This window comes from Acomys russatus, chromosome 12 (assembly GCF_903995435.1).
Source record: "Acomys russatus chromosome 12, mAcoRus1.1, whole genome shotgun sequence".
Taxonomy (NCBI): domain Eukaryota; kingdom Metazoa; phylum Chordata; class Mammalia; order Rodentia; family Muridae; genus Acomys; species Acomys russatus.
In genome coordinates this window covers 17118081-17137871 of record NC_067148.1, presented here as the reverse complement: position 1 = coordinate 17137871, position 19791 = coordinate 17118081, and the positions used below count along the sequence as shown (strand labels likewise).

General features: G+C 46.4%; 3 protein-coding genes and 2 non-coding genes across 6 annotated transcripts in view; 2 read left to right on the top strand and 3 right to left on the bottom strand.

Moving 5' to 3' along the window:
• The first annotated feature begins 11221 nt into the window (after positions 1–11221).
• Cmklr2 (chemerin chemokine-like receptor 2) lies at positions 11222–12460 on the top strand. Its single transcript, XM_051153706.1, has one exon. The coding sequence runs from the start codon at positions 11247–11249 to the stop codon at positions 12312–12314; it is 1068 nt and encodes a 355-aa protein (XP_051009663.1). The 5' UTR covers positions 11222–11246; the 3' UTR covers positions 12315–12460.
• A 3611-nt stretch (positions 12461–16071) lies between these two features.
• On the bottom strand, positions 16072–18764 carry Eef1b2 (eukaryotic translation elongation factor 1 beta 2). Its single transcript, XM_051153929.1, has 6 exons — positions 18387–18764; positions 17772–17894; positions 17244–17370; positions 16885–16951; positions 16397–16522; positions 16072–16271 (listed from the first exon to the last, which is right to left on the bottom strand). Exons 1-6 carry the CDS (start codon positions 18464–18466, stop codon positions 16117–16119), a joined length of 678 nt encoding a protein of 225 aa, XP_051009886.1. The 5' UTR covers positions 18467–18764; the 3' UTR covers positions 16072–16116.
• On the bottom strand, positions 16637–16768 carry LOC127196774 (small nucleolar RNA SNORA41). The gene has a single exon (XR_007831542.1). It is a non-coding gene; the product is annotated as a small nucleolar RNA SNORA41 (small nucleolar RNA).
• Positions 17028–17106, bottom strand: LOC127196772 (small nucleolar RNA SNORD51). Its single transcript, XR_007831540.1, has one exon. It is a non-coding gene; the product is annotated as a small nucleolar RNA SNORD51 (small nucleolar RNA).
• Positions 18765–19030: 266 nt separating the features above from the next.
• The window catches only part of Ndufs1 (NADH:ubiquinone oxidoreductase core subunit S1), a 37714-nt gene continuing 36953 nt past the window's right edge, over positions 19031–19791 (top strand). Inside the window, exon 1 of one of the 2 annotated variants that reach the window (XM_051153927.1) lies at positions 19031–19118. The gene's annotated coding sequence lies outside the window, so the exon portion shown is untranslated. Of the gene's footprint in view, positions 19119–19154; positions 19277–19791 lie in introns of those variants that run through there. The other variant, XM_051153928.1, reaches the window with a different exon arrangement.

Below are 19791 nucleotides of genomic sequence, written 5' to 3'. Positions count from 1 at the left end.
ATTTTTGTCACAGATCCTTGTCTTGAAGAAAGAGGTAGGCAGAGCCCCTTTAGTGCATGTATTTAGTGCCTTCTAGAATGTGCCAGTTTAGTACCACTGAGATGTCCGAACTTTCTGAGAACCCAGTCAATGCAGCACCTTCTGTTTGTTTTGTTAATTGGCAGGCTCTTAAAAGTTTCAATTTTGAACAGACCTCATGCCCCTAAAAACCTAAATTACCCTAGTTTGCTGATATAAATAAGGATTTTATTGTTTATTGATTTGTGTAGTAGGGGTGTGTGTGTGTGTGTGTGTGTGTGTGTGTGTGTGTGTGTGTGTGTGTGTGTGTGTGTACTCATGTTACAGCTTACTTGTGCAGGACAAAGGACAACTTACAAATATTAGTTCTCCCACCATGTGTACCCTGGGGCTTGTACTCAGGTTGTCAGACACAGTAGCAAGAAGCACCTGTACTTACTTACTGAGCCATTTCAGGAACTCACAGAGATCCGCATGCCTCTGCCTTCTGCTGGATTAAAGTACTGCCTGGCCTCCCAAGATTCCATTTTTTTTTTTTTTTTTTCTTTTCCCTTTTTGGTTTTTCAAGACAAGGTTTCTTGTGCACTCTTGGCTATCCTGGAGTCCCTTTGTAGACCAGGCTGGTCTCGAACTCACAGTGATCCGCCTGTCTCTGCCTCCCAAATGCTGGGATTAAAGGCGTGTACAACCACGGCCCGGCTTCTTTTTTTTTCTTCACAAAACAAGGTTTCTCTGTGTAGCTCTGGCTGTCCTGGAACTAGCTCTGTAGATTAAGCTGGCCTTGAACTCACAGAGATCTGCCTGCCTCTGCTCCCAAGTGCTAGGATTAAAGGTGTGCATCACCACTTCTGTCCCAAGATTCTTTAAAACCTCTTTGAAGCTGATCAGTGGTAACAAGCGACTTTAATCCCAGCACTCGAGGGGGAGAGGCCTCTGGATCTCTGAGTTCAAGGCCAGCCTGGTCTACAGAGTAAGTTCCAGGACAGCCAGCACTCTACAGAGAAACCCTGTCTCAAAAAACAAAAACAAAACCCCGAACAAACAAGAGGGGTGGGGGAAAGCCTTTTGAAAAATTACCCATGTGTGTGCAGGAGAGAAAGGAGACAGGGCCAGTATATGTGTTGAGGGAAAGGAGTCACTCATACGATAGCATGAATGCAGAGGTCAGAGGGCAACCTTCAGCAACCAGTTCTCTCTTTCTCCCATGTCAGTATCAGGGATCAAATGCAGCTTAGCAACCTTGGCAGCAAGGTTGGCAGCAAGTACCTTTACCCAGTGAGCCATCTTGCCAACTCCATACTAAGAGTTTTGTTCTAATTTCAAGGCCAGAATTATTGAAAAGAAACATCCGTTTCCTCATCTTCAAGCTTTGGAAACATGGCTATCAAATTCCTTAAGCTCCCTTTCTGCATTAACTATTTCAACAAAGTCACAATTCCTCTTTGCCCTGCCTCAGTTTTTCCGATGAAAATTTCAACATCTGTTTTGTAGAATCCAACAAAGTTCTCCTAGTACAGATTGGTCACAACAGAAATGTCCCTCCTGAGTGTGGTCCCAAGGTTTGGGAGCTACGCGGGATTGTTGGGAGTTTATGATCAGCCTGGGTTACAAAGCAAGATCTGCCCTTTTATGTTGTTGATCCCCCCCCCCCCCACACACACACCCCTAAGACTGAGGTGAACCCAAGGCAAGCACTCTCTCTACCAGTGAGCTAAATCCCCAACCCCAAGACCTGTCCTGGAACTCATTCTGTAGACCAAGCTAGCCTCGAACTCAGACATCCACTTGCCTTGGCCTTCCAAGTGCTAAGGTTAAAGCATTAGTCTCGCCTTCCCCCAATGTCCCCCCTGAAAGCCCAAGATCTGTCTTTAAAAGAGGGATCTCAGTGGCCAGCTTTCTTTTCATTACCATGGAATATTAATATTTATTAAAGGGGTTTAATGATGGTGCACCCTCACACTTCCACAGGATTATTTCCTCAGCTTATGTTTTATCCTATATGCCTTGATGTTTAGTAGGACAGAAAAACCCACAAATACATGTCCAGATATAATCTTGTATAAACAGGAGGAAGTGTCCAAATTGCTGCCATTTCTTCTCTCCATTGTTCGCTGCAGTGTGGAACAGAATTGGGATTGCTACCAAAACACACTTTCTGTCCACAGGCTGCATCACATTTGACCTCCCTGCATGAATGGTGCTGTTCTGTTAAGTGACTTCAGTCTCCTCCGTCTCTTCTGCACGTTCCCTCATTATTGTTTCTCTTCCTTTAAGAGAACAGCCCCAGCTTTCTTTAAGACAGGAAACGTCTTGATGTAAATTAAAATAAGAATATAGGGGCTGCCAACCCAGTTGCCACCCTAAATCTGGCGTTTCCAGCCTGCTATCGATACCACTGACAGTGTGTGACTGATAATCAAAACATGCCAAGTGATGCTGAAATAAAAAGTGGGGCTATGGCATCACACACAGGCACACTTCCGCTGTGTCCCCCACCACGCCCCCACCCCACACCCTCCCACCTGGTTTCTTGGAAGCCTGTTTTGAACTGCAGATTTCAAATCACAGCTTAAGATTCTGGATCTAGACAAACCAGCTCTGTTTAGCAGTTTTCTCTTAAAGTTTGCTTTTCTTTTTTCTTCCTCCTCCACTTTCTTCTTTGGATCAAACCCAGGGCCTTGCACACTCCATTCATACACATAAAACAAAATAATTAAATCTAAAAAAAAAAAAAAAAAAGACATTTTAAAAAGAAAGAAAATGCTGTCTAGAGGTTTATTCTTCTTATCATTCTTCATGAAATTTGAGGCTAAGCATGATATTTTGAGGCTAGACACAGAAATCCCCCAACACAAATGGCAGAGAGATAACACTTGTGAATTCAATACCGAGTCAATATTTTCAAACTATGCAGCCAGAAAGATGACTGCAAGTTCAAGACCCGCCTGGACCTCAGAGCAAGTTCCAGGCCAGCCAGGGCTTGTCCCTTGGCCTTCCTCCATGAGAAAAATAAAGTACAGAGAAAAATATGGGATATGTAAAACACTTTTAGATCAAATAAATTTCCACTGCAGCTGGCCATGGTGGTGCACATCTTTAGTTCTAGCACTGGGAGGTGGATTTCTGTGAGGTTCAAGGCTAGCCTGTGTATATAGAGTGTTCCAGGCCAACCACAGCTATACAGTGAAACCATGTCTCAAAAACAAACGACAGCAATGAAAGAACCCCCAACACTTTCTCTGTATTTCTACTGCTCAGCTCTGTTCTAGTCTTTTTTTTTTTTTTTTTTTTTTTTTTTTTAAAGATTTATTTATTATTTGCTCCTACAAGCCAGAAGAGGGCACCAGATCTCACTATAGATGGTTGTGAGTCACCATATGGATGCTGGGAACTGACCTCAGGACCTTTAGAAGAACAGACCGTGCTCTTAACCTCTGAGCCATCTCTCCAGCCCCTGTAATAGTTTTGAAAGAGTCCGTATTTACAATGACTGGTGCTTTGAGTTGAGCATCACACAGGCCACTTTTTTGAGGATTTCTTCACATGATCGTCACAGGAACTTGTTTTATTTTTTGTTTGTTTGGTTGGTTGGTTTTTCAAGACAGGGTTTCTCTGTGTAGCCTTTGCTTCCCTGGAACTCACTCTGTAACCTAGGCTAGCCTCAGACTCGCAGAGATCCACCTGCCTCTGCCTCCTGCGTGCTGGGATTAAAGGCGTGCGCCTCCGCTGCTGCCGCCACCGCCTGGCTTCACAGCAATTTTCATGAGTCTGTATTATTCCATTTTTGTGTTTCTACATACACATATGCTGAGGATGGCAGGCTTGTAGCCCATGATGGTCTTAGGAGAATTGCTGGATCCATTAGAGGTAGAACTGTAGGCAGTCGCAGGCTGCCGGGTGTTGGTGTTGGTGTTGGTGTTGGCGCTGGACAGCTTGTCCTCTGGTTCTTGCAGTAAGTGCTTTTAACCACTCAGCCATCTCTCTAGTACCATTGCAACGGTTTACGCTTCAGGATAAGAAAGATAAGGAAACAGGCTTCAAAGAAGGGCGTGGGTTGGTTGTACAACATCTCATAGTCAGGAAGAAGGGGAACCGGGGCTTGAAAGTGAGGAGCCAGCCCAGAGCCTACTGTGTTGCCTGGTGTTTAAAGTACACCCGCGTGCTAAGTATTTTCACACTTACAAAGAAATTAAGCCTGAAAAACTGCCCTGACCCAACACTGAACAAAGTCACAAGATGGTACAAGTGAGGGCACTAATTTCTGGGTGGGGCAGTAAAACAACTGGTCCACAAGTAGGTGGTGACATTCTTGAATATGAGCTGCCATCTCTGTCCCAAACTGTCCAAGGAGGCTTGGGAGACAGGGAGATCAGTTTGCAAGTTTTTTTTATGACTGAAACCTGATCTCAACACAGGGGAACAGACACCATTTCATTTCTATTTGATTTTGTTTTGTTTGTTCGCTTTTAATGGTAAAAGAAAAACTTTCTTCCTTCCTTTCTTTCTTTCTTCCAACCTCACTGCCTTGAAGAACTAAAAGACACATTTAAATACCTCAAATTAGCTAGCACTTCTGTCCAAGATAGATTTTCAGTACCAGCTCAGTCCAAGTGTTCCTGTGAGGGCTTTCCTCCGCTCAGCTGCTCCCACATGCTTTTCAGTTACTCAGGTAGCATCTTTAGATTATGTCTTCCTTTTCCCCCACTCTAATTCTTGCTGAGTCCCACTCCACTTTCAGATCCTAAGGATGGAAACTGTCTCCCTACTTTCATTTGAATATTTTTTTCCCTAACTCATTTCCCAAAAACTGTTACCAGATGATCTTGACAAAAACAAAGATCTGGTATGCCACTCCCTGCTGAAAACATTTTTACTTGCTCCCAACTGGCAGTGTAATCAAATCCAAACCCTTCAGCATGACATTCAAAGACCTTCCTCAGAACATTCCCTTCTGTGCTGTCTTGTTCCCAGCCGGACCAAACAAGTCCACTCATTTGTAATGCACCAAAAGAATACTTTCATTTATCTTATGTGCATGACATTAAGCAATGAAATGACATGGTAGCCACACAGAAAGCAAGGCACTTCTCTATGAAAGGGAGGGGAGGGGGTCTGCCAGGACTGTAGTTGGAAAGGTACAGCCTGGTCATTTCTGTTCTGCTCCTCCTAACCTCCTCTCTCTCTCTCTCTCTCTCTCTCTCTCTCTCTCTCTCTTCCCTCTCTCTCCTCCCCCCTCTCCTCTCTCTCTCCTCCCTCTCTCTCCTCTCTCCTCTCTCTCCTCTCCCTCTCTCTCCTCTCTCTCTCTCTCTCTCTCTCTCTCTCTCTCTTTCTCTCTCTCTCTCTCTCTCTCTCCCTCATTTAGCAAGATTTAACAAGCTAGCCCTACCTGGCCTGGAACTCGCTATAATACACCCAGGCATGCCTTGAATCCCCCTTCTGCCTCTGGAATGTCAGGGTACACGTCCTTCAGCTTCAGCTCTCACTTCATGCTGGAGGCCCTAGGGTCTATCTTAAGCCCTGGTAACAACAAAACATCATCCTTTGTTCCCCTTGGGTAAACAAACAGGGTATTTCATAAAACCTTGGTATGCCTTGACCCTTTCCAAGGGACCGTTCATACAAAGGGCAGCGGAGTGCTCTACAAGTGCCAAACATCTTGAGCACATTCTGGGGTGTGGTGTATAGTTCATGTCTGATAATTAGTGGAGAACACTGAGAAATGACCTAAGTCATCCTCCGCCCCTGCCCCGTGCATACACGTGGAGGTGCACGAGCACAAGTGAGCAAATATACACATGCTCAAATCTTTCCCCCAAATCTTTCTTCAACTAAAAAAATATCCCCTGAAAACAGTCTTGCTGAGCCGGGCGTGGTGGCTCACGCCTGTGATCCCAGCACTTGGGAGGCAGAGGCAGGCAGATCTCTGGGAGGCCATGCTGGTCTATAAAGTGAGTCCAGGAAAGCCAAGGCTACACAGAGAAAAAGCAAAATAATTAAATAAATAAAAAGAAAGAAAGAAAAAGAAAATAGTTTTGCTGAGTATAATAGCTCACACCTGTAATCTCAGCATTTAGGAAGTGGCAGAGGCTCAGACATTCAGGAAAATTTTTTAAAGATTTATTTGTTTGTTTTTATGTATATGAGCACTCTAACTGTATGTACATCTGCAGGCCAGAAGAGGGCATCAGATCATATCATATAGATGGTCGTGAGCCACTGTGTGGTTGCTGGGAATTGAACTCAGGACTTCTGAAAGAACAACCAGTGCTCTTAAATGCTGAGCCATCTCCCCAGCCCCGGGGACTTCAGGAGTTTTGAGTCCCGCCTAGATTACACAAAATGCCTTAGCTCACTGGCAACAATTGACTAGGTACACTGATGGGTCATGGAGCATGGCTTCCATCAGAACTGCTCTCAGGTTGATACGTTATGTCTGATTCTGCTTTTCACTTGTTCCTGTCATCCAATCATAGACAAAACACACGGTCTTTCAAAGGCTCGCGGTAAGACACAGTCTCATTATGTCACCCTGGCTGGCCTAGAATTCTGTCTATATAGACCAGGCTGGCCTTCATCTAAGTCACAGAGATCCACTTGTCCCTGCCTCCTGACTGCTGGGGGTTAAGTGCACACACTTCCATGTCAGGCTGAGGCCTGTGGATTTAACAGCATAAACTGCCTGCGGTTGAGCTGCCTTTTCTCCAGTTGGTCAGTCAGTCAGTCAGTCAGTCAGACAGACAGACACAAGTCAACAGGATCAAATCTTCTTCTGTCAGAGGACGTGAAGGTCTGGCCTCCCTTCAGAAGGACACACCTCTTCAGTGGTTCAGGAAAAAACCATTTCCTTCAATGTTACCAAACCTAAATCCAACTTCTCCGCCTCCACCACACACTCTGCTGGAAGGAGAAAGCATTGTTTTGAGGTAACATAAGGTCTTACGCAGTCTAGGCTGTCCTCATACTCCAGACGTCCTGATCCTCCTGCCTTCAACTCCTGAGCACTGATGCTTCCCTCACTGGTCATACTTCGTCTCATGCCACAGTTAAGAGTTTAAGGATACATATTCTTACCAGATCTGGGGGTGCTGTTGTTGTTGTTTTAGTTTTTTCATAGCTCTGACTATCCTAGATTCACTTTGTAGACCAGGCTGGCCTCAAACTCATAGAGATCCGCCTGCCTCTGCCTCCCGGGTATTTGGATTAAAAGGTGTGCACTACCATCCCTGGCATCTGGGTTTTATAGACTATTTGTCCCTATACTTTCTGACAAAAGTCTTATAGTAAAATTTGTTTCTTCAGAAAAAAAAAAAAGTTTCAAGCTTTGCCATCTATTAAATGCGGAGTAGATCAGAAGCTGGTGTGTTTAATTCAGGAAATTCCTGTCGACTCCAAAACTGGACAGATGCTGAAGTGTGTGAAGAAATATAGCCCAGGAATGTGATAGCTTGAGCCCTCACAGCAACTGAAGCCCTGAATAGGCCCTTCACATTCTCAGGGAACCAGACCATGGACGGCAAGGGCTGTTCCTTCAGCTTGGCTCTGGACCAAGCATTTTCCACACGTTTCTAATAGATTCCGGAGGCCCTATCCAGGGCTCCGCTGCAGCTTGGCAGTTATTTTCGTGGCAACTCAAATATTTTATGAGTATAAATATCTTTATTGGCCTTTAATGTAGTCAGAATTATTTACTGACCTTCCAGCAGCACAAATGGCTTTTTAGACTAAAACATTGGCTATCTCCTATTTTCAGTCAGTTCTAAAAACCTCATCCTGGTGTTATTATGCTCATCCGAATTGAGAAAAGCCAACATCCCAGTGCAAAGTCACTGCTAGCTAAGACACTTGACCTGTGTGCTTAATAAATGGCATTTCCAGGGCTGGAGAGATGGCTCAGTGGTTAAGAGCACTGATTACTTTTCCAGAGGTCCTGAGTTCAATTCCTAGCAACCACATGGTGGCTCACAACCATCTAGAATAGGATCTGATGCCCTCTTCTGGCCTGCAGATGTACAGGAAGACAGAACAAAAATTTTAAAATCTTAAAAATAAATAAATAAATGGCATTTCCTTGAAATGGGAGTTCGAAGACCTAACTTTTGCTTAGTTCCCATAATCTCCCATCATCCTTTCTTGTTACTACCTAACACAACTCCTTTTTCCTGCCTAGTTCACCTCTGAGACTCACCTCAGACCTCCCATCACCTCTCCAAAATACATGAAGACATGTATGTGAGTGTGTGTGGGTTTATATTTGTCTTGATGTAGCTCTACTTAGTTAGATGAAAGGGGACATTTTCTGTTTTCTTTTATATGTTCCACCCCCCTTTTCTGTTTTGTTTTTCGAGACAGAGTCTCTCTGTGTAGCCTTGACTGTCCTGGACTCACTTTGTAGACCAGGCTGGCCTTGAACTCACAGTGATCCGCCTGCCTCTGCCTCCCGAGTGCTGGGATTAAAGGCGTGTGCCACCATGCCTGGCTCTTCCCCTTTTTCTTTTACTCACCAAAAATGAAGAGATAACTATAACACAGCATGATGGGATATACAACACGAGTCTTTTGTTTTGTTTCTTAGAACATGGCATCTTGGTAGGTGCGGTGGTGCACGCCTGTAATCCCAGTCAGTACTCGGGGAGGAGAGGCAGGCAGATCGTCAGCCTGCTCTACAAAACTGAGTACAGGACAGCAAGGCTACATAGAGAAAAGAAACCCTGTCTCAAAAAACAAAAAGCCATGGGATCTTCCTAAATTGCCCATTGCTGGCCTTGAACTCACAGAGATCTACCTGCCTTTGCTTGCAGAGTGCTGGGATTAAAGGTGTGTACCAGTTTAAGATGTTTAGGGAGGCAAAGGCAAGCTGATCTACATGAGTTTGAAGCCAGCCCTGGCCTACAAAGTGAGTTCCGGGGGCTACACGGAGAAAATAACAAAACAACAAAAAGATGTTCATGGGGGCGGGGCTGGAGAGATGCCTCAGTGTTTAAGAGTACCTGTGGCTCTTGTAGAAAACCTGGGTTCCCAGCACCCACAGAATGGCTCCAGTTCCAGGGAATCCAATACCTACTTCTAACCTCCAGGGGCACCAGGCATACACATGGTTCATACGTGTACATGCAAGTAAAATACCCACACACATAAAGTACAAGAAATACATCTTTTAAAAATGTTTAAAATCATGTGTGTGCTGGGACTGGTAACACACGCCTTTGATCCCAGAATTGAGGAGGCAGAGGCAGGAGGATCTTTGTGAGTCCAAAGGCAGCCTGGTCTACCTAGTGAGTTTCAGGACAACCAGGGTACCAGTCATCTTTTGCTGTAGCACAAACAGGGATTTTTCTGTAATACAAATAAGAAAATGTTGCTTAAAATCCTTCAACAATGAGGCTGCAGAGATGGCTCAGCAGTTAGGACTGGCTTCCCTTCCAGAGGACCTGGCTTTGATTCCTAGCACCCCACATGGTGGCTCACAGAAGTATGTTCTCCCAGTCACAGGGGATCCAGTGCTCCCTTGAGCCCTCTGCAAACACTTACATGGTACACGTGCAGGCAAAATATCTACTCATCCATATATTTCTTAATTAAAAAGAATCCTTCAACTGCCTACATAATATAATGTCATGCTTCCAACCTCACTGAGTTACTTTCTTTTCTCTTAAAAAATATTTATTTATTTATATTTATTTATTTGAAGGTGGGGTGCACATGGAATGCATATGGCAGTCAGAGGACAACTTTTGGAAATTGATTCTCTTCTCTTCTTCCACTACGTAGGTCCCAGGGCTTGAACTCAGGTCTTTAGGCTTGGCACCAAGTACCTTTACCCACTGATCTATCTTTTTAAAAAATTTTATGTTTAATTTTTAAATTTTGTTTTTATTTTTATTTTTTAAAGATTTTAAAAATTTATTATTATGTACACAGTGCTCTGCCTACACATACACCTGCAGGCCAGAAGAGGGCATCAGATCACATGATAGATGGTTGCGAGTCACCATGTGGTTGCTGGGAATTGAACTCAGGACCTCTGGAGGAGCAGTCAGTGCTCTTAACCTCTGAGCCATCTCTCCAGCCCTTAAAATTTTTTTTACAAAATATATTTTATGTAAATTGTTTTGCCTGCATGTATAAGTTGAATACCACATGCATGCAGTACCCTCAGAGGCCAGAAGAGGGCAGCAGATACTCTAAGGTTAGAATCACACAAGCTTGTGAGCCACGCTGTGGGTACTAGAATGGAACTGGGATCCTTTGGGAGAGCAGCGGTAACCATTGAGTTGTCTTGTTGAACTCCCACTAATGTACCTTTATCCTTTATCATTATTGCCCACTTTTGTTTTATCATAGTCTTTAAATTTATAATTACATCTGGGTGCCGTGGCCCACATCTTTAATACCAGCACTGGGAGGCAGAGGCAGGCAGATCTCTGAGTTTGAGGCTAGCCTGGTCTACAGTGTGAGTCCAGGACAGCCAGGGCTACAAGAAAAAACATGTCTAGAAAAATCATTTTTTAGTTTACATCCATCCATCCATCTGTCCTGTGCTTGTATGAGAGCATGTACCATGGAACACTGGTGGATCTAAGGACAATTTTTGTTTTGTTTTGTTTTGTTTTGTTTTGTTTTGTTTTGTTTTTTGGTTTTTCGAGACAGGGTTTCTCTGTGTAGCCTTGGCCATCCTGGACTCACTTTGTAGACCAGGCTGGCCTCGAACTCACAGCGATCCACCTGCCTCTGCCTCCCGAGTGCTGGGATTAAAGATGTGCGCCAGCAGGCCCGGCTCTAAGGACAATTTTTGGAAGACAATTTCCCCCTCCCACCATGTGGGTCCTGGGGTTCCATCCAACTCAAGTCCTTAGGCTTAGCAGCAAGTTCTTAGCCAGCAGTAACAAAACCGAGGCTGAAGACAAGACAGGAAAACTGACCCAATGCAGAACTGATTAAACTTGTCATATGTGTGTGTGTGTGTGTGTGTGCGTATGTGTGTGAATACATATGTGTTTCTTGAGATGGGCTTTCATTGTGTAGTCCTAGCTGTCTTGGAACTTGCTCTATAGATCATGCGGGCCTCAAATTCACAGAGATCCTCCTGAGTGCTAGGATTTAAAAAAAAAAAAGCGTGCGCCACCATGCCTGGCGAGTTTTTGTTCTTTATTCCCTAAACTTAAGCTTTCTTTCTCCCCTCTTAAGATCTGCTTTTACAGATTTCCTTGCTCTCCATCTGCCAGGTCATCATGGAGATCTCAATGGAAACGCCATATGAAGAGTTTGAGAACTACTCCTACGCCTCAGAGTACTACCCGCCGGGGGCCGGGTCGGAAGAGCAGGCGCGCCTGGAGCTAGTTCACTGGATCTCGCTGCTCTTGTGTGTCCTTGCATTTGTCCTGGGAATTCCAGGGAACGCCGTTGTCATTTGGTTCATGGGATTCAAGTGGAAAAAGACAGTCACCACCCTCTGGTTCCTCAATCTGGCCATTGCAGACTTCATTTTTGTCCTCTTCCTGCCCCTGTACATCTCCTATGTAGCCTTGAGTTTCCACTGGCCCTTCGGCCTGTGGCTTTGCAAAGCCAATTCCTTCATTGCCCAGTTGAACATGTTTTCTAGTGTTTTCTTCCTGACAGTGATCAGCCTGGACCGCTATATCCATTTGATCCATCCCGTCTGGTCTCATCGGCACCGGACCCTACAGAACTCACGAGTGGTTGTTGTATTTGTCTGGCTGTTGGCTTCCTTGCTTGGAGGTCCTGCCCTGTACTTCCGGGACACTGCGGAAGTCAATAGCCAGATTATTTGCTATAACAATTTCCAGGAGCATGACTCTGACCTCACCATGATGAGACACCATGTTCTGACCTGGGTGAAGTTTTTTTTTGGCTACCTCTTCCCTTTGCTCACGATGAGTTGCTGCTATTTGTGTCTCATCTTCAAGGTGAAGAAGCGCAACACCCTGACGTCCAGTAAGCACTTCTGGATGATTCTCTCGGTGGTCATGGCCTTCATGATTTGCTGGACTCCTTATCAGCTGTTCAGCATTTGGGAACTCAGCGTTCACCACAACAGCTCCTTCCAGAACGTGCTGCGGGGTGGGATCCCTCTCTCCATTGGCTTGGCTTTCCTCAATAGCTGCCTGAACCCCATCCTTTACGTTCTAATTAGCAAGAAGTTTCAAACTCGCTTTCGGGCCTCTGTTGCTGAGGTATTAAAGCGGTCGCTGTGGGAAGCCAGCTGCTCCGGCACAGTCAGTGAACCGCTCAGGAGCACAGAAACCAAGAGCCTGTCTCCCCTAGAAACAGGCCAATGAGTGTTGGGAGCCTTATAACAAATCCTTTCAGATTAAGTTTTCGTCCTGATCTAAAATGACCAGGTTTTTGTTGTTTTCGTTCAGTGCGTTGGCTGGCCTTACATGTTTGTGTGGGTATAAAAACCACTGATTTCTTCCTTGCAGTTTAAATGTGGCTCTCTGGCTGGGCTGCCCCCTGGTGGCGATTGTGATACTGACAGCCTGAAACTTTTCTCCCTCCGTTTTTTTTTTTTTTGCCTGGGGCTATTAATGTACGGTAATATATGTATCAGATGAAATAACTTTTATAATGTATACTACTTTATATTAAAATCATCTCTATTTAAAAATTAACAGGCTGGTGTTTTGTTTGTTTTGTTTTTGGGTCATTTTGGTGCGGATGTTTGTTCATGTGTGTGTGGGTACACATGTATGTAAACCATACTGAGTGCTGTTCTTCAGGAACCACCCACTTTATTTATTTATTTATTTTTGAGGCAGGACCTTTCACTTGCCGAGAACTCACCAAGTAGGCTAAGGTGGCTAGCCCACAAGCCCCAGAGATCTGCTTTACATCCTCAGTCCCCTTTTGGTCATTCACACAGCACTGTTTCCATCATATTCAATTGATGACAGTAAAACTAGGCTAGCTCAGAATCAAAGGCGAAGAGAGACCTCTTGCCCCTTTGTGAAACGTGTGTACAGTTTTCTATTCCCTTTTAGTCCTCTAGAACATCATAGCTATGGAAAATTCTGGCTATATGTAAGTGTATAGATTACTATAAACATAGAAACACATTTCCAGATGGTATAGAGGCTGGCCTGACCCCAGAAATACTTCAAAGTATTGCTGACATAGTTCTATCGTCTGTTCTTTTGTTTACATGAACATCAGTATAAGCTGAATAAAATTTATCTTTTTGCCAGCCAGTTCGTCAGAATTCTCAAGCACTATGGATCCCCAGAATACCAAGTGCTGCCCTCTGCCGTCTCTAATGGTTCTGACAGAGCCCTCATCTGCATCTCAGGGTTCTGACAGGGCCCTAAGCTGGATCTCAGGGTTCTGACAGGGCCCTCATCCGGATCTCAGGGTTCTGACAGGGCCCTCATCTGCATCTCACGGTTCTGACAGGGCCCTCAGCTGGATCTCAGGGTTCTGACAGGGCCCTAAGCTGGATCTCAGGGTTCAGGCAGGGGCCTCATCTGCATCTCACGGTTTTGACAGGGCCCTCATCTGCATCTCAGGGTTCTGACAGGGCCCTAAGCTGGATCTCACGGTTCTGACAGGGCCCTCAGCTGGATCTCACGGTTCTGACAGGGCCCTCAGCTGGATCTCACGGTTCTGACAGGGCCCTCAGCTGCATCTCAGGGTTCTGACAGGGCCCTCAGCTGCATCTCAGGGTTCTGACAGGGCCCTCAGCTGCATCTCAGGGTTCTGACAGGGCCCTCAGCTGCATCTCACGGTTCTGACAGGGCCCTCATCTGCATCTCACGGTTCTGACAGGGCCCTCAGCTGGATCTCAGGGTTCTGACAGGGCCTTCATCTGCATCTCACGGTTCTGACAGGGCCCTCAGCTGCATCTCAGGATTCTGACATGGTCCTCATCGGGATCTCACAGTTCTGACAGGGCCGTCATCTGCATCTCACGGTTCTGACGGGTCCTCATCCAGATCCAAGGGTTCTGACAGGGCCCTCATCCGGATCTCACGGTTCTGACAGGGCCCTCATCCGGATCTCAGGGTTCTGACTGGGCCCTCATCGGGATCTCAGGGTTCTGACAGGGCCCTCATCCGGATCTCAGGGTTCTGACAGGGCCCTCATCCGGATCTCAGGGTTCTGACAGGGCCCTCATCCGGATCTCAGGGTTCTGACTGGGCCCTCATCCGGATCTCAGGGTTCTGACAGGGCCCTCATCCGGATCTCAGGGTTCTGACAGGGCCCTCATCCGGATCTCAGGGTTCTGACAGGGCCCTCATCCGGATCTCAGGGTTCTGACAGGGCCCTCATCCGGATCTCAGGGTTCTGACAGGGCCCTCATCCGGATCTCAGGGTTCTGACAGGGCCCTCATCCGGATCTCAGGGTTCTGACAGGGCCCTCATCCGGATCTCAGGGTTCTGATAGGGCCCTCATCCGGATCTCAGGGTTCTGACAGGGTCCTCAGCTGCATCTCACGGTTCTGACAGGGTCCTCATCCGGATCTCAGGGTTCTAATGTGCCCCAGCTGAATCTTACTGTTCTTAAGGACCTCTGCTAGATGTCATAGTGCTGACACTGCCCTCTGCTGGTCCTCATGATCCTAACAACCCTGAAAAAAGATTGTCACTATTTTAGGCTGGGTCTGTTGAAGTACATTTTCCTTTGTGCAAGCTCTATCGTCTATCTTGAGTAAATATATGTTTACCATGTGAAGCCTTGCTTCCTGAAGGCAGTCCCAACACCAGACTGACAGCAAGAGTGCTGTCTGATGGTGTGAATCAATCCAGGATCAGTTACCTAGATTCCCATCTACAAAATAGAGTTTTACAAGGTTTCTCGGGTACCCTGTCCTGCAACTCACTCTATAGCCCAGGCTGGCCTCCAACTCAGAAGTCAGAATGCCTCTATCTCCTAAGGGTGGGTATTAAAGGTGTGCACTACTACCCAGATCATAAAATGTTTTAAAGCTTTAATTACCAAGCTGTAAGCACTATATAGTAGATCTACATTTATGTACCAGATTTTTTCTTTTCTCTTTTGGTCTTTTGAGACAAGTGTTTCTCTGTGTAGCCTTGGCTGTCTTAGACTCACTTTGGAGACCTGGCTACCCCGAACTCACAGCGATCTGCCTGCCTCTGCCTCCCAAGTGCTGGGATTAAAGGCGTGTGCCACCACGCCCACCTTACGTACCATATTTTTAACACAAAATTCAAACAGTTTTGATGTACTCAGTAGTGTGCTGTTTTCCAATGAGCAGCTTTTAGCATACATACCGCCTAACCTGCACTTTTCCTGCTCTAGCTTCCGACAGTCAGATTCATGGAAATACAGCCCAATCACTGTGAGCCTACACAAGACCATGAAATGAGGGTCCTCTCCGGACAAACCACTAATTGCAGCCTACAGTTCCAAAAAGTGTCAGCCTTTTAGAGCACAAGGTATTAAAATCCTAACATTTGTAAATGACTAGAATTATAGGATGTGCCTCCTCTGGCACTTAGGTTTTTTTTGGGGGGGTGGGGTGGGAGGGGGCGAGGGAGGCATCATTACTACTTGGTGACCTGGGCCCCAATCCCCACAGTGTTAACATCTATCTAGAACTCCAGTTCTAGGGAATCCAACACCCTTTTCTGAACTTCAAGGACCAGGGCATGCATGTGGCAGTCAGAGAGCCACTTTGCAAAGTTGGCTCTCGAGATGAACCCAAGCAAGCACCTTAGTGGCAGACTCATTTTACTGGCCCAAAACTCAACTGACCAGTATCAACCGGTACCACGTACTGCTGACAGCCACAGAATTTTATCACTAGTGGCTATATAATTATACTATAATTACTTAATGTTTAATAATCCACATCAGTTTTCTACATTTTTAGAAACTATGTCTATGACATGACACAATGTCAGTTAAAAGACAACTTTAGGACTGGCCTGGTCATCAAGCTTGGTCCAAAAGGCCTGATCTGCTGACCTATTTCTTTCCAGCCCATCTTCATTACTTATGAGTTACATAGCCACTGAATTATTTCCCTCAAGACGATGGCACACACCATTTCTCACAGTAGAATCAAGAGCCGAGAGTTATCTTTCAAGCTTTTATTTAAGTGCACTGACTTGAGGATGATGTTAGATTTTGTTAAAAGCAGCCACATCCATGGACTGCACATAGTCCTCGAAGGCAGTAATCTGCTCTTCCAGCATGTCTGTCCCAACCTTATCATCCTCAACCACACACTGTATTTGAAGCTTCTTAATTCCGTATCCCACTGGGACCAATTTGGCTATTAAAAAAAAAAAAAAAAAAAAAGAACATTAAAGGGAAAAGAAGTTAGTAAAACTCTTATTGATGAGAAAACTTTGAAAATGTATACAAATACCAGTTTCAAAACACAATCATTAAACTTACAAGAGCCCCACACCAAGCCGTCTGCTTGAATGCTTCTGACACACTCCTCCAGTTTTGTCATGTCTGTCTCGTCATCCCAGGGTTTCACATCTAGCAAGATGGAAGACTTGGCAACAACGGCAGGCTCTGGGGAGAGGAAGAAATGCACTGCACTTAAAACACTCAACCGAACACCCTCACCTTAGGCCAAGCCTCCGTCTGTTTTGAAACATCATCTGGTGGAACATACAGAAATACACCGTGTGTCTGTCACGTACATTCCTCTTTCTGTTTGGCTAAGAAAGAGGCATTACATTTTGTAACAGTTTCTTTCCCACAGAGGAATGCCACAACTGCTACCATAAGAACAGCTGCAGACCAGTAGCTGTGGAAGTTTTCAAATACTGACCCATTCAAGGAAAGGGGAAAAACACGCTAGGGTCAAGCTCTGGTAAAGACCACTGACATTATTATTTAACAGTGAAGATATCAACCATAAAATTACCCACTTTTAGCTTTCTTTGATTCATACTGTGCAAGGCGTTCTTCTCGCAGCCTCTTTGCTTCTTCGCTTTCCTTAAGAGGGAAAAGAAAAATATAACATTGGCCATATTCTGCTGGAATGTAGTGACAGGGTCATTACAAACATGACCAGAGTCATCAGAAAAAAGCAAATCCATCAGGAGCTCAGCCGAAAGATGGTGATTTGATTCGATTCATCATGTACCCAGCGGTCAGTTTTTAAAGGCAGACAACAAAGCAAAGCCAGCCAAGCCTAAAACCCAGCCAGTGGCTACAGCATCTGTACTCGTGCTTAAAAAGACACACTGCCTTATCAACACACTCCTATAAAGACGCCAGCTATTACCTCCTCATCATCAGAGCCAAAGAGATCAATGTCGTCATCATCCTTAGCATCAGCAGCTCCACTTGCTGTTGTGTCTTCCACACTGGCAGGACCATACTTGCCCAAAGATTTCTTCACTCCCGGCAGGCTTGAAAGACAAACATTTTAGGCTGGTTATTTACCCATTAGCACAATCCCGGATAAATAACTAACTATATGCATGTCCAACGCTTCCCCTAACAGGCACCAGTGCCACAGGAGACTTTGCTCTCAACACTCACTACAGTTTAGAATTTTCAGAATTATTATCTATCTCTGTGTATAGGACTATGCTCGCTTCCATTCTTAGTGAACTGGAGTCCACTTCCCCAAACTCCCACCCTTGTCCGTAGTTTCAGAAGAACGGACAGGGATTGAATGAATGAGTTACCCTCTCACCCCAGCGGTGGCCCCTTCCAGGTAGGAGGACACTGACAGGAAAGGGGTGGGTGTGTGTGTGTGTGGAGGGAAGCCATGTGAAAAATCCAGGTGGCACAGACATACTTTTACCTGGCCTTTTCTTTTTCGTAAGACTTGATGTGATTATACCAACGCAGGGCGTGACACAGGTCAGCGGGCGGTGGACCAGAGACTGCTTCAAATACTGCCACATCTGCTTGTGACGGCACATACCTGCCGGGTGACACAAAAACAAGTGCACACACCTTTAAGAAAAAAAGAAAAAGACAAGACACAAACACTAGCTAGTAAACGACAAACTCTCTATGCGTTAAACTAAAGCTGTAGGAACTATCCCAGGGCTAACTTGAGTTGCTTTCTAACCGTAGATGCACGGTTAGCATCTGCTTGAAATCTGTGCAAGCCAAGAAGACTATTTACCACTTTGGGAGAACTCAAAGGCTACCAGCCAGGCCTGCCACGGCTTTTAACTTATTAACTGGCCAAAGACAAGCTAGAACCGGCCGAACGCTGCCATACGGGAAGCCAGAAATTATTTCAATTACTGCCTCTCCCGGGGGAGGTCCAGCTCCGGCGGCATCCGGGTCTCGGGAGACCTAAGTCGGCTTCCCCCTCGCTGCGGCGACTCGCTTCCCCTCGGCGGAGCCCCCGCGCCACGTGGCCCCCGGTTCCCCGGCCCTCCCCGCACCCCCACCTCCGACTCACCCCTCAATGTAGCTCTTGTCCGCCAGGTAGTCGTTGAGTACCTGGAGGCCGGCGGGGGTTTTCAGGTCTCCGAAACCCATGGCGTGGGCCGTATCCGGGAACCGGGCTGCCGCGGAGGAAAATGAGCGCCACAAACCAGCGGCCAGCGCAGAGGGAAAAAAGGACCCGGGCCGGCCGGAAAAGTCCTTATATAGAGACGGAGGCGTTTCCCTCCGCTGCACCGGCTAGGGGTTAAAGGTCAAAGTACGTTACAAGTCGCGTTCCTCCACGTAAAACTGCGACTTGTGACTTAGGCGGCCCACAGGTCGTCCGTGGGCCTCCCCTCGCGTTTGGAAAGAAAGTAATAAAAGAGGCATCTTATAATGCCCACGCTCCAAGGACTCCGAGACGAAGGGAAACGCCCCCTGAAGAGCCGGAGTTGAACGAAGGAGCTCGGCGTCCCAGGCCTCGGCTACTTCCGGCGGAACTGCAGGTCCAAGTCGTCTTCTCCGCTTCCTCCCGGCTCGCTCCGAGCTGACGGAAATTGCCGAACGGCTCCAAAGAGCGGGAGGTGGTGGTGGTGGTGGGGAAATTGTCGAAGCTGGCGTTATCGTCCCTTCTGGCTTTCCGTCCGTCAGGTCTGGCTGACGTAATTAGCCGTGGCCGCCATATTGACTTAGCGGCCGGGTTTTGAGGGGGGTCAGAGAGATCCGGACAAGACAGCAGAGAAACCTGGTGGGATCCGGAGCAAAGGTGAGAGCATGTTTAGTTGTGGAGGGTGAAGTGCTTCGAGCAGTGACTTGTCTCCTGGCGGGATTGTATCCTTTAGGTCTGACAAGCCGTTCTCCTCTTGTCCTTGACTGGGTGCCGCCTCCTGCCCCGCCACCTCCGGACCCGGGGAGACCCGGCAGGTGAGGGTTATACTAACCTTGGTTTCTGCTCCGACGGAGCAGGAGGCGGGAAGATCAGGAGACCTTTGGGAGCTCGGGCTTGCGAGCTACTTTCTCCCCTCAGGGGAAAACTGGAGAAGAGCCTGTGAGGAAGAGACCGGTTCATTTCCCAGGGTCAGGGGCGATGTAAACTTTAGCCATCATTATTTAGTTGCGGTCTTGAAACTGTCCACAGTGTGTGTGTTATCTAGTTGATTAAATCATGCCGGGTGGTAGTTTACTCATCCCCTGGATGGGGAGAGCTGACAAAACTTTTTTTTTTTTTTTTAAGTTAGCTCAGCCGGGGCAGGAGAGATGGGTAAGCGCTTAGCAGTACCTTGCGGAGAGGATCCGAGTTCGGTTCCCACTATCCCAAGGCAAGAGGCGCACAACTGCCTGGAGCTGTAGCAGGGAATTGGGCAGTTTCCTGCCCTGTGAGCACTGGCACTCATAAGTGCACATACTCAGACACCATGCACACGTGAATAAAAAATGAA